Below are 19,525 nucleotides of genomic sequence, written 5' to 3'. Positions count from 1 at the left end.
TGTCCACTCCAACAGTCGTCGTCGTCGTCGTCGTCATCGTTGTCAGCCTTTCGTCGCTGCCGCTGCCGTTGTCGTTTTAACAGCGGTGCAACGGTCGACGAAGAAGAGTTGGCAGAAGAAGAGAAGGAGAGAGGGAGGAAGAGGAGCGACAGCAACAACATTAGTATTAGTAGTAGTAGTAGTAGTAGTATTAGTAGTAGTAGTAGTAGTAGTAGTAGTAGTAGTAGTAGTAGTAGTAGTAGTAGTAGCAATAGCAGTAGTAGCAACAGCAGCGACAACAACAACGCGACAAGAACAACAACAACAACAACAGCAGCAGCAGCAGCAGCAGCAGCTGCAGTAGGAGACAAGAAAAGTACGATAGTGGTAGAAGCAAAAAAAGGAAACGAAGGACGGTGACGCGGGGTGTCGACGATCGCGTGGAATGGCAGCAGCCCTGAAAAAAAACCATTCGCGGAGAAGATTGGCCGCTTTGACATTCCTCTCGAACATATCTCTCGATGGAAGTCATCGTGATACAAAACTGGCTCTCCTCTCGCGCAAGCCCACCTTCGGTGGAGCTGCTGGAATCGCGGGAGAAAGAAGGGTTGGTGGGGAACACGCGCGAACTTTGAGCGACGGCGGCGAGGTTCGCCGACGAAGCTCGACACCAAGATTCGAATTCGATGATTCGTTCGAGGAAACGAGTTCGCCTTTGTTATTGTCATCAAGACGGCGTATCGCTCTTGACAGCTCGACGACTATCGATCAAGATGAGAAACAAAGTCAACGACGAGAATGTCCTTCTGGTGCTGATTCCTCATCCTCGCCTCGTGACTCGCATAAACAAATTCATCGTGCGAACAGTGCTAGACGCAGGGATTCGATTGATTCCGACGAATCTCTCATTCCCGCTAAGGCGGCTGTAGCTGCGTTCCTCGAACAAGAGAGAAACTATCCGCATTTACCCTCTTCCGGATTGCACACCGGTTCCTTTCGAGAACGGTAAAACCCTTCTTTTTTTCCCCTTTTTTTCTCTCCCTCTCCCTTCCCTCTCTCTTTTCCTCCTTTTTTCCTCCTTTTTTCCTCCTTTTTTCATCGTATGTCAACCTCTAAACTTTTCTCACCGTCTCGTTACATAAGATACATCTATCTTCGTCAATTATCTAATCCAGACTATGGTAATCCTTAGTCGATAGCTGGTTGTTTGACGATAGTCAACAATAGTCATTCTTTTCCCTCGTATCTCTCCTAAAGCTCGACAATCGATTTTAACGAATAAAAACGAAGTTACGTTAGACGTGTACTTTGAGAATAGTCGATCGAAATATAGCTGATTGTAAGTCGTTCTTTTTTTTTCCTTTCTTTCTTTCTATTTTTTCTTTTTTTTTTCTTTTCTTTTCCTTTTTTTTATTTTTTATTTTTAATAGACAAGTCGAAGTTCTCAATTTCGAAGCATCGTTTCGATTATATTGATTTATAGATGCAACTGCTTATCGTAAATATAAGTTTATTTTATACGCGATCGTACCGAAAAACTTGATGGCAGTTATAATGCGCTTGAAGTCTTACATAATTTACAAATCCTAATACACGCGTATCGTATTATACAGCGCGATGATACGTTTAGAAAAAATAAAGAAAAAGAAAAGGGAAGGAAAAAGAACTATCAGGTTCATACCTATTTTCAAATTTTATTACGATTGGCGAATAGTTCGATTTATCGATAAACAATTTCAACGATAATTCGTTTTTATTAACAATGAAGAATTTGTAATAAAAAATCTTGTTGAGAAGTCATCGAAAGATCATTATTCTTTGCTTGACCGAAAATAATATTATGTCGAAGTTTAACACATCGTTGAGACCGGATGTTATAAGCGAAAAAGTAACGAGTTTCGTTATGGTTATGTTCGTATAATCGAATTAAAATCTTTATTATTAAAATCTTAAAAGTTGAGGAAAATTGACGATGTATCAAAATTAAGTAAATGTTGTCTGATACGCACACAAGAGAAATATATCATAATAACAGTTTAAAGAATTTGATACTTTGATAATTACATAAGTTGCATGCATGCGCGAAAAACGCGAGTATATCCGTGAGAACGGCCAACGATGTGTTAACAATATCTGTTAAAATTACGTGATTGATGCTGCAGCACTGGAACAACCGGCAGCGACTATTCTATGCTCGAAAGACGCGTTGGCTCGTTGCAATACAAGAAACGGATAAGTCATCAGACATCGACGTTATCCGAAGATATAAAGCATCGATACAATAGCAGCAACGAAAGCATCGGTTCGCTTCGTTCCAAGTCCCAATCATCGTCGTCTAAGGCAAAGGGAAAATCATCGTGCAACAATAACGTGCAACAAAACATTAATACCAATAACATACCAGAGATCACGAAAGCAATACGATTGGTACAACGACCGACTAACAGACAAAAATTTGGAGACGACAGGCTCGTCTTGGTTTCCGATAAATACGTTCCGTTTTTAATATTCTCGACTCTTCCCTACAACAAGGGTCGTTCGAGCTGGTAAATAGACCAAAAAAAAAAATAAATAAAAATAAAAATATATAACGGGAGATCGATCGAACGTGTTACCTTTGAGGGGAGATAAAATCTCTAACCTTTGCACTGTTTTGTCATAATACTTCGTATTGCATATTATTCGTAGGTCCGAATTGAGGAGAGATACAGGAAGAAGGAAAAACGTATCGTCGCAAAGACCCCTGTCCGCTATCAATGACACTATCGATCCTTTCGGTCTTCTCGGTATAGAAAGAGCTAAAGACGGACAGGTACTTTAACGATCAATTCTAGATTCTAGCATTTCTTCTTACTTATATAAAAGATGCTTGTTTTTTGTAATAATTATCCATCTCTCACCCTCCACACGCCCTCTTGTTTTTGTTTAGGAAATTTCCTACGAACGATTGTTGGTACCTTCGAGACAATTTCAAAAAGAGAGAAAATTATGCTCGACCGAGAGTGAAACGATAGAATTATCTCACGTTATAGCAAACAAGCATCACCCGGTACAAAGGTATTTCTTAAAGATAAAGCAATTTTATTTTTAGAAGAATGTCTCAAGTATGTGTCCAAAGCATCTACCTCCGTTTGTATTAGCACGCACATTACGTTGCCATATTTAGATTGAATTATTATCGTTCACTAATTTCATTCGCGTATCAATTATTTTGTTCTATTAATATCGTGCGTTAAATAATTTCCCCCTTATCTATCTCTTCTCGCTACTAACAATTATTTCTGATATCATTATTCGTAAATTTCGTGACCATATGTTAAATTAATAATGATATAAAATACATTTCACACATAATCACATCCTATAACATCGCTTCTAAATCATCTTTTTGCAGGACAAAAACTATAACATGGAACTTGGATCACACGAAATGGTAAAAGTTATTTCAAAAAAAAAAAAAAATAATAAATAAATAATAATAATAATAATAAAATAATAAAATAAAAGAAAAAATATATATATAAAATAAAAATACAATTATGAAAAAAGCAAGCTAGGATCGTTAGAAAAATTTAGTTTATTTTGCACGACGTGTGCTTGGTGTAGGCCAGTCGTAATATTGATACAGTGCTACATTTTTAACTATAAATATATATGTATAAGATTCTTTATTATGGATCTTATTTTATATTTGTTTTTACGTTTATGTTTTTCGTTCGTCGACAGAAACGAGGGAAAAAAAAAAAGAGAAATTTTATAGTATTTGAAAACTATGGATATTTAAAAATAAAAAAATTGAAGATCACTCGTATCGAACTTTAGAGTTTGGGTTAGTCGTTCATAGAATGTTCTTATTTAATAAAATGAAACAATTGTTTACAATTAAAAAAAAAAAAAACATTTCTAGATATTTAAATCAACATTCATTGAATGTAAAGACTTTCATTTCATATCTAGCCTAGATAATAATAAAACGATCGGATATTTATTACCGACTACAGGATAATTTAACGGCGATGACGATCATTTGATTATTTTAAAATGAAAAGATAAGTTTTAATTCATTTACATATCTTATCGCATTAATATATTTTTTTTTTTTTTTTCATTTGCACGTTATTTGCACAGGGATTAGTGGATCCAAAAGCCATCGACGATTACGCTTCACCATACTTTTTTACTTTTCTTAAATATATATATTTTTCGTACTTACGTACATATATATAATATTACACGCGTGCTGTTTAGTGTAGCTCACTGTTGTTATCATTTTTTTCCATCTGCATCATATATTTTACTATGCATGCTAATAGATATTTGTAATTTTATATTAGTACATAAACCTCGTAATAGATCGTCAATATTTTGTTATTATTATTTATTACAGGTGTCTTTCATACGACACGGCAACACATCGTTTACAACACAATGCTCCAGAATCTCCACCGTTATCTTTTGGTGCCGACCCTATTAGTAAATGTATATAATATATGATCTAGTTGATATTAAAAACGAACAATTTGTAATTAAAATTTCTAATCGTTTTGTAAATAATTTATTTAGTTTATGATTGGGACGAACAATCCGTGCAGTATAATCCAAATTTGTTAGACGATCCAGAACTTATTGCAGGGAAACATAGAACTCTCCTCACTTTTACATCATATATGGTATTTATATGTATTATTGTTTTTCATCAATGTGTAACTTAAACGAATGTTTTTTTAACACGGTATTATATTATTTCTTTTACAGGCATCGGTAATTGATTATGTCAAACCTTCCGATTTGAAAAAAGAATTGAATGACAAGTTTAAGGAAAAGTTTCCGCATATAGAACTAACGCTCAGTAAATTACGTAGGTACGTATTAAATACTTTTAACTTTTTTATTGTGCTTTATGTAACATATCCTTGAAACGATAGGAATATCTTCAAACGAATTTTAATTTATAGTTTAAAGCGAGAGATGCGAAAGATAGCAAAGACGGAATATGGGATAGATATGTTGACCGTAGCGATGGCTTACGTATACTTCGAAAAATTAATTCTTCGTAATATTGTGACCAAACAAACGCGAAAATTGTGCGCGGGTGCTTGTTTGCTTCTTGCGGCAAAATTAAATGACGTTAAGGGTGACGTTTTGAAATCATTGATCGAGGTACTTATTTTTATTGTTACGTTTATTTAATCGTTTATTTATTAACAATTGATATAAAAACATTTTACAGAGGATAGAAAGTGTATTTCGCTTAAATCGTAAGGATCTGATTACGTCCGAATTTGCTGTACTCGTCGCATTAGAATTTGGCTTGCACCTTCCAAATTGGGAAATATTTCCTCATTATCAACGTTTGATATACGAATCTTGACCTTCCTTTTCATCCTTCTTCATGCACAGACGTCAAACATTATCTTCTTAATAGTGCAAGAAGAAAAAAACAGAGATATGTACATTATAAAAGTTTAACTGTTGTCGCTAACACTGGATACGAAGAAAGAAGAAAAAGATGTAAGTTAAATCTTTAAAAAAGAACATTAGTATGCGTATACAGCGATAACACACTATTTATAACAATTACGTATCAATGTGATACTGGAATCGTAACAGATTAAAGTAGGAATAAGTTACGGAATCTTCCTTCTTACCTGAATCTGTAGAGAAGCTCCCGAATTTCAGATAACTTAATGGAAAAAAGGCATTCTTACAGGAAACAAATATAAAAATGAGCTCGACCCAATATTTCATTTTTTATTTTATAGTCATATCATTGCAATGAATTTATTTTGTCCCGCGAATTATAAATATTCACGAAAAAATAATGAAAGAGACAAATGAAACTTTTTGGGTTGTGGTCTGATGAAGGTCAACAAATGCCAGAAATTCGATGTTATTATACAATGAAACGACGTTAGAATATCACTCCTTTTTGAAATTCAAGTTAATAAATATACAGTGATCTTGAGATAATACAGAAACTAACATAACGTAGATCTCATAGTTGATATAGCCGTAATCAAGTTTTATTATTTACATTCAGTTAATTTGAACTTAAAATTTGATTATTATGTAATTACTTCCCACTGTAATTTTGTTTTTAATTGCTTTAGCAACAGAGTTATACAGATGGAATTATCGTGAATATTTTACAATTATCGACGTAATTTTAAAAATGAGGTATCTATTTCTTATTTTGAGGATGATAATCAATAAATTATAATAACAATACGTTTTTCAATTGAACTTAAATAGTAAATTTTACGATATATGTAATTTTAAAGTTTTCTTAAAAATATAATAGATTTAGTGATTGAAAAACTCTGTCTTTTATATTTTAAATACAAAAATTCATTTTAGATTATTTAGCGATAAAATGAAATAGTATTTAATATTTGTTTTGATTTTGTTTAAATATTATTTTACTTTATCAGGACTGCGTGCATTATCTTAACTATCAAATTAAATTATTTTAGACTACTTTATGTGTTTACGCACATAAAATTTCGATCATTAAATCTAGTATCATATAAATTTAGAATTCTACTAAGGTTAATTCTAGATCATGTTTACCGAATATGATTCTAATTCTAGAACATGTTTACTATATAATATGAAGAACAAGTATAGCATAAAAAAAAAAGAAGAAAAAAAAATACCTTTAATAATGCCTTATATCTATCTATTAATATCTTCACTCATGAAAATGGCAAAAATACATATATACTCCAGTTTAGTCATAGATTTCTTCAATTCTAGTTTTAATTATTTTGGCATTATCCCTGATAGTTTCATTGATATTTCAGTGGATCATCTTAAATGGGACTCTATGTATATTATTATAATGAACATGTTTTATCAATAATTAACTATTTTTAATATTTTATGTAAATACATCGTTTTTACGTGTTTAATGTTTATATAATCTTTTCGTTTTTCTCGTTGCCTTGTATTTATTAAAAGAGTGAAATTGTGTATATTTCTGAAATAGTACTAAAAAGTAAAATTATGTAAAATGCTCTATGTAGATATAATTACGATATAATTCCGATTAAAGAATTTTTCCAAAGTGATTATTGATATTTTTTTAAGATATAAATTAGAAAATAAAGTACTTATTTTTAGAATAAGGTTGTATATTTATATTTACATTTCATGCTTTTTAAATATTTATATCGATTTATATAGACGTAATTTAAATTGAAGTGATGTGTGTTGGTCATTTTAAGTTATGTCAATGTAGATTATAAAAAGAAAATACTTTTCTTTTTCCAAAATAAATTGTATCTTTCTAATATGTGTTTTAAAGTGGAATACAGGCTGGTTTAATAATTATTATTGCTTTACATATTCCTAAATCAATGAAAGTTAGAGAAAACATTTTTTAACAAAACTTGAACTATACAAAAGGGACCATGATACGATGACAATGATTTTTTTGTCAAGTTCAAATTTTGTTAATGAATTTTTCTCTAATTCTCGTATTTCGAGATATTTATGATAGTAGTAGTTATTAAACTATCTTGTATAACTATCTAAAATTATGTAAATAAATTAATATGTATATAAGCCATATTCATGTAATTCTACGTAATCAAATCATACAACTTTCGTAAAATATTATACTTCTGTACTTTTAAACGGATTTATTATAAAGAAAGTTTATATATAAAAAAAGAAAAAAGAAAAAGAAAGAAACATTTATGAAATAAAATACAAAGGTATAATAATACAAAAAATACACTATTAAAGAGACACGTGTACATGTATATGTACATATAAATCTTATTGACTTAATTATTAGACAATTTAGTAAGCTATTTTGTAGATTTCTTCTAATATTATGTTTTAACTGTTAAGAAACCTACTATAATTTTGTAGCTATAACATATTTGTATACTGGGAAGAATGAAGAGATTAATGATTGAGTGCTCGTAAAATTTATAATCTTGTACAACTTTTAACAAATGAGAAAGTTTAAAGATTTTTCAATTTTTATGGTTGATATTTTTTCCACTGTAGCATGATATGATCTCTATACATAAACCTATACAAAGAACCTGATAGACTTATTAAGACTTAGCGTATATTAGCATAGAAAACCTGATGTATATTATATAATATGACACATTAGTAATTATTGTAGCTTTTATGATCATACTTTATACATAAGCTGTTGTTGAATTATTAAGGTTCAAATTTAGCATTAATTGCGATTAGCATTATCCTATATACACCATGAGGAGATAGCTCAAGTGGACTTTGTGTGCTTCTAGATATAAAATAATTGAATTAAGTTACACCGATGCAAAATGTATAAATGTATTTTTAATAATGAAGAACATGTAGAAAGATTCAACTATTTCATGAATAGAGCCTCTAGTCAATAGTTGCTTGTAGCCATACATGTCTCAGTAATTATGACAGTGGACTAAGTCATATATTTTTCGTATTAAGATATTTAGATTTTTGCATTTGTGTGTAATAAAAAATATTTTTCCATTATGTAACAAAATATTTTTCAAAATACTTACTGTTATAATGTAAATTTTTTATGTAATTATGAAGTTTTATGATTATTATATAAAAATATGAGTTTTTTGATATATCATATGACAGACAATATTCAAAATTATTTGAACAAACTAAGTTATTAATTAATTATCAGTTTTATTCAAAAAAAGACATTACAAACAGGAATATTCACTATTATTATATTTATAATCATATTAATTTGATTTAGAATACTGGAAATTTTTTCTTTTCCAATAACAATACTTTATGTTTGTTTTTCATAGTATAATTATTTGTTTTAAAGTTTTAAACGAAGAAGTTGATTTAACTTGAGCATCAACTTGAAAATAAATGTAACTTTATACAAATATCAGATAATATTCCCAGGCAGAAAAATTAGGTACATTTTTCAAAAAAAAGAAAAAACAGTGTACAGAAAAATAAGTCCACTATCAAAATAAATAAAAACGGAATTGTTTACCAACTTTGCAGGCATTGAACGGTATATTTAAGAACTTTTTTCTTTATATTTCGACATTTTTGAAATATAAATAATTGTATTATAAATCAAAATCAATTTTTTCATTTTCTTGATTTAGCTCATTGTCATAATTACGAGCACATATTTAATAAAACTATTTGCCAGTTCCCATAAGAAGTTTCTTTTTCTTAAATATAAAACTAAATTATACGACTATTCTAGACACGCATAAGAATAGAATACAACGTATGAATAAAAATACAGTAAAATTATAATATATTTCAATAATAGAATAGAAAAATTATTTAAAATTTTGAAAAATATATTAAATTAATAAAATTTTGACAGCTTTAACCTCCAAATAGTATGTTTTAGTAAGTGTATTAGCATTTCTTTTTTTATCGAAAAAGTTGTAACGCATGCGAATAATAAGGTCCTCTGTCAAACAGAATGATATCCATACCGTTCTTGACCTTTTTACCGACAACTGACAATATACATAGTCTGATTACATATGTATATGCTTGCAGCCATTCACTGCCGCAACAAATTGTTGAGACTTGATAAACTCCACGTGTGGCATTACATTATTTTCAATTGTGCCATTCATACTAATTATCAAACGATGTAACTATCAACTTTCTGAGGTCAGTCTTCAAAAATGTGTAGGAAGGTATTTTATTATTGTCCTGTCGTGTTAATTTATCGATTGTTTAAACAGGTGTTCAAAAATGAAGTCTATTGAAATGATAAACACTGAAGACCTTGTCTGTGCAATAATAAAGTATCACGCTATATGGGACAATAATGCTGATGAATATAGTACAAAATAAAGAGGTAAAAAGCATGACAAAACGTACTTGTTAAGTTTATGTCTGATTTCAGAAAAAGATCCACAGAAAAGAAAACGAAATAGATAAGTTTGTTATTAGAATAATTATTATTTTTACTGCAAAAAAACAATTACATAATAAAAATAATGAAATTAACATAACCTATGGTTAGTGATTTTACTTTTATTATATCCAATTTATTTGTCATGGAATTATATCTTCAAAACTTAAGAAAAGATTAACTAATTTTTTTCTTATATTGTTTCTTAATCCTTTTACTGATAACATACATGATTCTACATCGAACAGTTCCTCAATAATCAACATATACCTAATTGAAACCTATTGCGATTCCTTACAAAATTACAAAGAACACAGCACTCTATGATAATAGATTTTGCTAGAGTAATATTTACATTTATTGGCCTATGAAAAGTACGTCACTTGTTGACAAGAATTCCAAAATTTCATTTAATAAATCTGCATGCTCTGAACAGTCTATGATGAAATATATATTTTTTAACATTCAACAATTTTCTTGCAAATGGATATAGTATGAATTTGGATAATATCATAACATAAATGATATAGATTCATTAAGTCCTGCATATAACTCCTAATAGAAATAGTTACAATTTGGTTTTATAATTTTTCAAAAAACATTGTTCTTAGATAGAGTTAAATCAGGCAACTTTTTATATACTTCAAAATTTACATACGTAAAAGTCTGTATGATAAATCATACGTCTAAAGTCAGAATTTGATAAGTTCAGAAAAAAGATTCTTATAGTTATAATACAAAGAAACATTTTCTGTTGATTTTACAATTCTAATATGTTCCGTTTGATAGAATCATGCTGTTCTCACGAGCCAAAGTTTTTTGCTAGTAGTATATAGACTTTATCTTTTCTTAGACAACATTGCCTTTACTTTAAATTATAAAAAGAATTTATTGATTTATTTTATATTTCTTCCTTTTCCTCTTCTTTTTTTCTTAATAGGACATTTTTTATTTCCAACATTTGATGGATTTAGATTTCTCATAGTAGTATCCTATAAACTGTACATAATTATAGTAGATAACCATGTAATGTAGATTCATATTACACGAGCCAAAAATTAATATGTGCTTAATAAATAAAATTAATATGTGCTGTATAATACAGTATATAGATGTCCTATCTAACTCAATCATTTTAAATAACTGTTGTTTTTGACATGTACAGTCATAGTATTTTCAAAGTTAGTAATTATCAATTAAAATCGATTAATAAAGTCGTGTTTTAACTAAATAAAAAATGAAAATATTATTAACACATCATTTAGCTTTCAAGTTTTTTTTAATAATCTTCATATTATAATGAATTCATTTGTTTTTAGCCATCAATCCAACTGTAAAAAAGAATTCTAAGATGACTAAAAATTTACTTTTCTTATAATTATGTGTTTCAAATGCACACAATCGATATTTATATAACCTTATGATTTATATAACAATGATTCATATAACAGAATATATTATCCATATTATAAAAAGTTATTATATTATATCTCCTGTATTATGTATATTTTTTAAACTCTTACACTCTCATATTAACTACAATAAAATATGCATACAAAATATAAAATTTTATCAATTCAATATATTGTATTTAGGAAATATATAATATGATTTAATATCTACTATATTACATTGATGTATTGTAGAATATAATTTAATATCAATTTGGTTTACATAAAATTTATTTCAATATTTTCCATAACATCATATAAGAAAGAGACATATGTGGATGTGTATCCTTAGAAATTATTATTTTAAATAAGTTCAATATTTATTACAGATGGAATAATCGGAGCATCTTTTACCTTTTTAGATTCTATTATGTATTTTGCAGCTTCTAATATTATTTCATAAAATTCAAGAAATGTCAATAAATAATTCATATTAAGAATTGTGTTATCGTCATTATCCTTAATTAAAGGACATACTTTTGCCATAATCTGTACTATTTTAACTGGACCTAGTTCTTGGAAAAGTAATAATTCTTTTGTACCACTACCCTGCCATTTCTCAATTATCTGCATTTCAGTTTGCATAAAAGGTTTTTCTTCTCTTGGAAGAAAATCAATTCTTTCTCCAATTATAACACAATTTAATCCGTTTAAAATGTATTCTGGTATACTTAAAGCAACTGGTTCATTAACATCTACCATGTTATCTCTAATACATGCTAGTAACATATCTGTTGCAGTTGGTGGATATCCTACTTGTTTGTAAAGTTTATATACGGAATAAATTGGTAGAAGATTACATTCGCGTGGAATTATACCTAATAAGAAATGTAAAGTTATCTTAGTATATTTATAAATTTAAAATAAACATACCGACAAAATTTCCAACGTTAGGATATACATCATTCGTGAGAAATTCATTTAAACATTTAACTAATATTCCATGTTTCCAATCTGTCTCTTTTTTTATTTTAATATCTTTCCAGTAATAAATACGCCATGAAACTTCAAGTAAAGCATGCAAGAATTGCCAGATTTCGATTTTCTCAAAAGGATAGTATGGCTTTTCTATAAAGCTTGATTCATTTTCAGCTAGATATCATAATACATAATTTTATAAGAAATATATATCAATATTCCGTAAGTGCTAATAAAATCGAAATAATCATTACAGTTTACTAACTTATATAATTATCAATTTCAATTAGACTTAAACCTTTGGTATTTAAGTTACAATCACGCCATAGTTGCCAAAGCATTAGTTTAATCATAATGAAGGGACATTTTGACTCTTCCTTGTTAAATAATTTTGCATAAATATCATAAACATGTCGTATTTGTAACATGTGCAAAGTTAAATAATCATATGTTTGATCTTTTTCATATTGCCACTTCCTATTAAAATTGTTTTTTAGGATAGTTTCATTGTCCGTTATTTTAAATGAAGATCGAAGCAAACAAGAACATGACTGTTGTTCATTACAAATATAGCATTTTCCTAAGGAATGCAAATAAACTGAAAAGTTTTTAATTGATGATAGTTGAATCAAACGATTTATATGATATGATAAGGATGGAAACTGTTCGGGTTTTAAGATTGTAGTTGTATAAGGTTCCAAGATTTTTGATATCTTTTTTGCATTTCTGTAAATAATAATAATCAATAAATTCTTAACTATTTCATCTTTTCGCTATTAATAATTAAATTAATTTGGACGAATAAATTCTATTATTCTTACAAAAAAGCTAGAATATCTATTGAATATAAAGATTCATCCTCTGTTAATTCGCCATTATTTCCTATAAAATATTATTATGATATATTAAAATTTCTAGAACTACTGAATGTAAACAAAAATTTTTATAGTTAAAGATATAGAAAGATAAAACAAAGTTTACCAATTATTATTCCATAACCATTTTTCTTGTTATACTTCCAATTACCAAAATACTTTGCACCACCTATTGAGTTCAACTTTAATAAACCTATTTGAAATGATAAGAGAAAAATAACAATCAAGATGTATAGAATAGCTTATACATATTAATAATTTATTATTACATGCTATATATATTTGCATTTATTTTCATTTTCAATAAAAAACTATATTATATATGTGTATATTATATATGATATTATATATGCATATAATATCAGAATTCTTATTTCATCTTACTAATATATTTTACTTATAATATATAATTAAAAAATAAATCAATTAAATATTAAATAAAATTTTTAATTTTATATTAAATATATTTTATGAAATAAAATTTAAAAAATATCATAATTAATTGCAAAGTATGATTTTCTAAACGAATAATGATGGCCAAGACATTAATTTCATATCATTTGTATTAATATCTGAAAATACATTAATACTGACCTTTTCCATGCTTTGTATTGTGACACCAATTACCAAAATATAAAATATTTTGTGGCCAACTGAAACTTCTGTTACAAAAGCCATACCACATATATTCTCCATAACTATTAATTATTGAAATTATATGAATAATTTTTAATCATATTGATATTATTTAAAAAAGAAAAAGAATGTGAAAAGAATAATTAATTGACCCATGTATATCTCCATATTCCCATTCTCCGTAATAAACATCGCCGTTGGGCCATGCCATAATTCCATTTCCATGTCGAAAATCATTTTTCCAACCCCCTTTATACTGAGCTCCATTTGAATAGATATAAAAACCTGTACCGTTTCTCTTACCCATTGACCAGTCACCATCATATGAGTCTCCTTCAACGTAACAGCAATAACTATAAAAAAGAACTGGAATTACTAATTTAAAAACTTATCTTAAAGGAGAATAAGACGATATTTCAAGAATCTATTTAAAGTAATTTCAAACCCTTTTCCATGTCTGTATCCCATGTACCATTGACCTATATATAAACGATAATTGTCTTTATCCACCAATGTACCTTTACCATGACGATAACCATTCATAAATTCTCCTTCATACCAACAATTGCTTTGCCATTCTAGAAGTCCCCTACCTTCTATTTGATTTTTTTTAAACTGACCCTATTGAAACATTAGTCAGTTAATATTTATAAATTATAATGTTATTTGTAAATAAGATAAATCTTATGATTAAAACATACTGAAATTAAACCTTATATTGTACACCATGATGCCATTTATATAATCCTTCATCATTCATCATTTTTCTACTTGTGCAACCAAAATAGGTGTTATCATTGATGAAAAAGAAATGAACGTGTTCATCTTTTAAATTTGATTTTAAATATAATTTCTTTATTTTATCTCTCGTAAAATCATTGTTATTAAATCTCTTTTCTATATCTTCTAATAACTCTATTTCATTTTCATTCTCTGAAACGATACATTCCTTGCATATCGATGGTCCATCATACCTGTATCAATTGAACGAAATAATTTCAAAGAAAACAGAGAAATGGAAACAGAAGAAAAAAAGGATAATTACTCGATTATAAAATATTTAATTAGATCTTTATACAAAGAATAAATAAATTTATCTTTAGCGCTATATTTGTGATGCTCTTTTGCAATATGCGCATAATCTAAATCTTCCTTTATAATTCCTTCCTCTTCTTGTTCTATACTCTCCTCTTGTAAATTTTCTTCGTTTTCTGTGGTCTTTGGTATTATCATTGTTTTGTCATATCTTTGCATACATACACGATTTCCTTTTTCAATTCGATTATATCAATGCTTTAAATATTTATCATTATTAATATTATTCGTGTGATAGTTTGTTTTGATTCAAAATATAAATCAATCAATCAAATGAATATTTTTTATTTGAACATCGTGCAAGTTGAATTTACAAAATAAGATCTAACAATGTACAGAATCGAGTTGTCAGGAAGAAAAAAATACAAATCATCTATGTCGCAAAATGTTCCTTTGTAGCGTATTTTAAAATAAATTACAATATATTTAATTGTATGTTAATGAAAAAAAGTAATATTATTTTATTTATTTGATTAATATACATCACATATATATATATATATATATGTATATATGTATATATGACAAAAAAATGAAAAAACAAATAAATGTAAGTTAAATTGAAGGTTAATCGAACCGATAATGAATGTTAATTTATATATATTTCAGTCAGTCTTTCTACCATGCGATGATGAAGTTGAAGATCTTGAACCTATTCAATATAATATACCTGCATCATATAGTGAAAAAGTCAAAATTCATAATTGGTAGGTCTTAGAATGCGTACGAAGTAAAATATCAATATTGTTACGCATAGCAACCAACACATTCTCTGCGTATCGTATTACACTCTACAGTGAATAATACATTCAAAGCGAATTAGATTGGAATATTATATTTTGTGCATTTGTGTAGGCAAATGAATACACTGGCAGAACCAAAAGATAATAAAGATATTTTTCCACCAAAAGGAAATCTTCAGAATTCAACTTATAAACGATTAGGTTCATTCGACGAACCTATGGGTATATCTGAAACTCATGCTATGCTATCTCAAATAGAGTTCAAGGATTTATACAAATCGATGCAACCGCATAGAGGTTTTCTTAAGATGCTATCTTTTGTAAGGACCGAGTAAGTAAAACTTACATGTGTAAATGTGTAAGAGATCAGAAAGTTTTTAATTTCTTATAGAAGAGAAGAACAAGAGGAAGAACCAAAGTTAGAAGACATAATCTATAGTCCTGAAGAAATGCGTTGTATGGATTATCGAACCACGACAGAAATTGAATATCGAGCACCTTATCCAATGAAATCTAGACCACCGCCTCAAGCACCTCCACCAGTACCATGGTTACTTAACCGTCGAACTATTGGTTATACTCTTGAAGACCTACAGAAGTACGATGGTGTTGTTACGTTTTTGGATGAAAATATGAAACTCCAACAATGCATAGCTGATCTAAAAAAGGAACGAAATAAAATGAGAGATATCATATCAAGCACAGAAACTTCAGTCAACTCTTCGTATGATTACGGTTCATGTCAAATTGTTAAAAAAGATGAAAACGAATATCAATGTCATGAGTAAATAAAAATACAAGTTTATAATATTAAAATATGTAAAATAAAAAAATTAAAATAGATGATTTATAAATAAAAACAAAAATTTATTGACTCAATGTGTTTGGTAGCAGGAGGCAAATTAGAAACAAGTATTTATATACAATATTTCATTGAAAAACATATCTACAAGACAGCTTTCTTTTTATAAGACTTATCATAGCATTATATAGAGAATAATACATCAAAATATATTAGAATAGGACTCATATGTAGGATTGTACATCGTTGCTCGTGACAGAAGCAAAAGCTACACAATTTCTTAAAATAATTATTATTTCTGTGCTGCGATTGTTCTTTTAGCTATCATATTGTGGCACTCTGTAAGTGAAGTTATTACTTGTGACAATATTAATTCCGGCACCATAATATGGCATAATATAATGTGAACCATCCGCTGGTCCAACAATCTGTGTTGCTATTAGTATTACATCTGCGAATTGACCCAGGAAGAGAAAACCCAAAGTACTTAATTTCAACAATCCAAGTGCTGGATATCCAAGATAAAATCGATCTGCACCAAACATACCCAAAAATATAGACAACAGTAAAGTTGTCTCAAAGGAATATCCATTACTGTAAATGATTATAAGAGAATGTTTGATAAAATACATTAATACATTCGATTAAAACAATCATAATTTATATATACACGCACGCACATACATATACACATACACATATACATACGTCCATTTACAAGGTATATCCTTTTTAAAAGTATTATTCCTCGTTTCTGTACAAATAAGGCCATCAGCAGCTAGACACAACACTGAAAACCAAAGTTCAAATATATTGTTTATGAATATTAATGAATAATTTAAAAAACGTCAAGTTTTTATAATTCTTATCGTCGTATTTTTCTTGACACAAGTCTATAAAGTATACGGTAATAAGGAACATTTTAGGAAAAAATCTATAAAGATAAAATATTTAGCAAAGGTTAACACTGTAATTGATACGAGAGACAAATATAAGTAATATACATATTATAAACAGATGTATAAATATGTCAATTCACCCTTGGCTTTATTTTCTTTCGTACACCCTTTAGGTTGTTGAGTTTTTTGATCTATGAAATCATAATCGGGATGAGGGCAGATGTATTGTCCCATTCGTAAATTATTACAGTCAATTTCATATGTGTAATCGGCAGCATTGCTATGTAAAATTAATAAAGAAAGTAAAAAAAACACGCTAAAAAGTTGTGCTGGATAACACATAACGTTTCATTTTACACTAATACTATAAATGCAACAGCGTTACTTGATTGACTTCTAGTTCACGATTAAAGTAATGTCTACATTTTTGTTGTATTTTGAACACAATGCAAGAGGACATGAGCGCGCTGCTGTCGTTTTCATTTTTTGAATACTTGAAGCAAGCTGGCAATATCATGTGTTAGTTAAAGGCTTCGTGTCCATCATAAAAGTTTTTCGTTAAAGAAGTAAGTTCAAGTTTTGAACTAAGCTAAATAATTGTGGTTATCTAACTTTAGATGGCGTCATAATCGAGAGTAAAAGTAAGTTGGACAAGAAATCAGATAACAACCAATTAAAGTGTTCCGGAATGTACAAGTCAAGTTAGGATAAAGAAAGTTTTATTGAATACTTTTCCTTCTCTCTACGTGTTATGTATCTTAAGCTATTTTAACCAAGATCGGTTAACTTAAGCTGTTCATTACCTTTTGGTCGAAACATGTGTGGTAGGTATGGACAAAATATGAATTATAAATATAACCTGTCTACCTGCTGATAACCACCTACAAAGGGTGCCATTTTTTCTCGTAATATTACCTTTTTTTTCGTTTTGTATTATTTAAGTTAACGTTTCTATTTATTTATTACGCAGTAGTAAAATATATGGTTTCAGAGAAAATATTTGGTCATATTTGTTTTTTCTCGTAATATTATCTTTTTCTCTTTTACGTACTTTATCTCAAACGCTTTACGCAGATTAACCATAGGTCTATCGTATCGATGTATAAGCTTGTTTGATTATTCCCCTTCCCGATATATAACAATTGGTTTCGTGTAGGTAGTAAACAGAGTAACAGTAGATTGTGAATTCACATTTTTCAGTTTATCATATGTATATCTTCTTTTAATGAAGCGTGCGCTCTCAGCGATCTGTGCTAGATATGGCGTAGTACATATTTGTTTTACAATAAATGCATAGAAAATAAAACATATAATTGACACATATAACAACTAATATATAAATTTGTGACAGAAAGTAAGATTTTATCGAACGTTTTCTTAAAAATAATTACGGAATAAGTATTTATGTATTATATTATTTTAATACAAAGAATATGAAGTGAACTCGTACAGAAGAAACCATAATAAAAAAGCGCTAGGAAAAAATCTTGTAGATAGCATGAGAACGAACTTGTATTTTGATCTTTATTAAAAATAATATATATGTTCACTAATTATTAATTTTGAAAAAAATAATCGACAGATTTATATACTTTATATGCACTTGTCATTAAACAAAATTATACTGCTGCTGTGTTCTATCTAGCATAGATCATGGCGAAATTCATTTCAATCATCGGTAGAAAAAATAAATATAAGAGATTGAATGGTAACATCTTGCTAAATCATCAAATAGGCAGGAAAGAATAAATTAGTTCATTATTTTCATTTACATCGATAAAATACAACAAAAAAAAAATCATTTAACCTACAATTTCTGAATAACGAATGTAGTTGCTTGCTAATGTGCTACACATTGTTTATAGAATCTTTATCATTTTAGCTTGTAAAATCTAAAAGAAACTATAAAATTTTCCAAAATTGAACAATATTTTAGAAACTCAGATCCATTGACACGAACGATTGGATGCGTATTTCCTTATTTTTGCTATAGAATCGTCTGTCCAAAGCTTGTTAAAATGATCGAATGAGTTATAGTAGCTTCTCGGTGCGAGTATCGTGAAACGCATTTCTTCGCGTTTGCGAATCTTTAGAAAATTTGAGCATCAACTATTTACTGCATATAACAAGCAAACAATCGCTACTTCACGGAACACATACATCATTGAAGCGTTGTATAAAAATTAGCAGCGGAGATACAAGCTCTTTCTCCTTGGCTGCAAATTTCAAAGGGTGCCATTT

The 19,525-nt window shown here is 28.6% G+C and overlaps 4 protein-coding genes across 12 annotated transcripts; 2 read left to right on the top strand and 2 right to left on the bottom strand.

The window, feature by feature from the left end:
- Positions 1–298: 298 nt before the first annotated feature.
- LOC122634975 (CDK5 and ABL1 enzyme substrate 1) lies at positions 299–9,965 on the top strand. Of its 5 annotated transcripts, XM_043824577.1 has the most exons (12): positions 299–984; positions 2,142–2,525; positions 2,668–2,791; positions 2,909–3,036; positions 3,374–3,412; positions 4,367–4,458; positions 4,543–4,649; positions 4,735–4,841; positions 4,935–5,139; positions 5,210–5,490; positions 9,502–9,618; positions 9,693–9,965. In XM_043824577.1, the coding sequence occupies exons 1-10, from the start codon at positions 425–427 to the stop codon at positions 5,348–5,350; spliced, it is 1,887 nt and encodes a 628-aa protein (XP_043680512.1). In that variant the 5' UTR covers positions 299–424; the 3' UTR covers positions 5,351–5,490; positions 9,502–9,618; positions 9,693–9,965. The 5 variants fall into 5 exon arrangements, with proteins under 5 accessions (XP_043680512.1, XP_043680513.1, XP_043680511.1 ...); XM_043824578.1 differs by having other exon boundaries at positions 4,367–4,452; positions 9,502–9,965; XM_043824576.1 differs by having other exon boundaries at positions 9,502–9,965.
- On the top strand, positions 9,693–16,697 carry LOC122634980. Of its 3 annotated transcripts, none has more exons than XM_043824593.1 (4): positions 9,693–9,808; positions 15,450–15,547; positions 15,696–15,914; positions 15,975–16,697. In XM_043824593.1, exons 1-4 carry the CDS (start codon positions 9,779–9,781, stop codon positions 16,369–16,371), a joined length of 744 nt encoding a protein of 247 aa, XP_043680528.1. In that variant the 5' UTR covers positions 9,693–9,778; the 3' UTR covers positions 16,372–16,697. The 3 variants fall into 3 exon arrangements, with proteins under 3 accessions (XP_043680528.1, XP_043680530.1, XP_043680529.1); XM_043824595.1 differs by lacking the exon at positions 9,693–9,808 and adding an exon at positions 15,154–15,272 and having other exon boundaries at positions 15,752–15,914; XM_043824594.1 differs by lacking the exon at positions 9,693–9,808 and adding an exon at positions 15,355–15,390.
- On the bottom strand, positions 11,527–14,999 carry LOC122634974 (radial spoke head 10 homolog B-like). The gene is made up of 10 exons (XM_043824575.1): positions 14,791–14,999; positions 14,458–14,719; positions 14,191–14,366; positions 13,898–14,098; positions 13,704–13,807; positions 13,216–13,302; positions 13,056–13,116; positions 12,500–12,960; positions 12,190–12,408; positions 11,527–12,134 (listed from the first exon to the last, which is right to left on the bottom strand). Exons 1-10 carry the CDS (start codon positions 14,997–14,999, stop codon positions 11,620–11,622), a joined length of 2,295 nt encoding a protein of 764 aa, XP_043680510.1. The 3' UTR covers positions 11,527–11,619.
- Positions 16,499–18,460, bottom strand: LOC122634982 (TM2 domain-containing protein CG10795). 3 transcript variants are annotated; one of them, XM_043824601.1, is made up of 4 exons: positions 17,670–18,460; positions 17,425–17,564; positions 17,082–17,175; positions 16,499–16,979 (listed from the first exon to the last, which is right to left on the bottom strand). In XM_043824601.1, the coding sequence occupies exons 2-4, from the start codon at positions 17,516–17,518 to the stop codon at positions 16,703–16,705; spliced, it is 465 nt and encodes a 154-aa protein (XP_043680536.1). In that variant the 5' UTR covers positions 17,519–17,564; positions 17,670–18,460; the 3' UTR covers positions 16,499–16,702. The 3 variants fall into 3 exon arrangements, with proteins under 3 accessions (XP_043680536.1, XP_043680533.1, XP_043680534.1); XM_043824598.1 differs by having other exon boundaries at positions 17,425–18,457; XM_043824599.1 differs by having other exon boundaries at positions 17,094–17,175; positions 17,425–17,870.
- Positions 18,461–19,525: the final 1,065 nt, after the last annotated feature.

Source organism: Vespula pensylvanica, chromosome 16 (genome assembly GCF_014466175.1).
Source record: "Vespula pensylvanica isolate Volc-1 chromosome 16, ASM1446617v1, whole genome shotgun sequence".
Lineage (NCBI taxonomy): Eukaryota > Metazoa > Arthropoda > Insecta > Hymenoptera > Vespidae > Vespula > Vespula pensylvanica.
The sequence above is the reverse complement of the archived record's forward strand: the minus strand, read 5'-3'. Positions and strand labels throughout refer to the sequence as shown.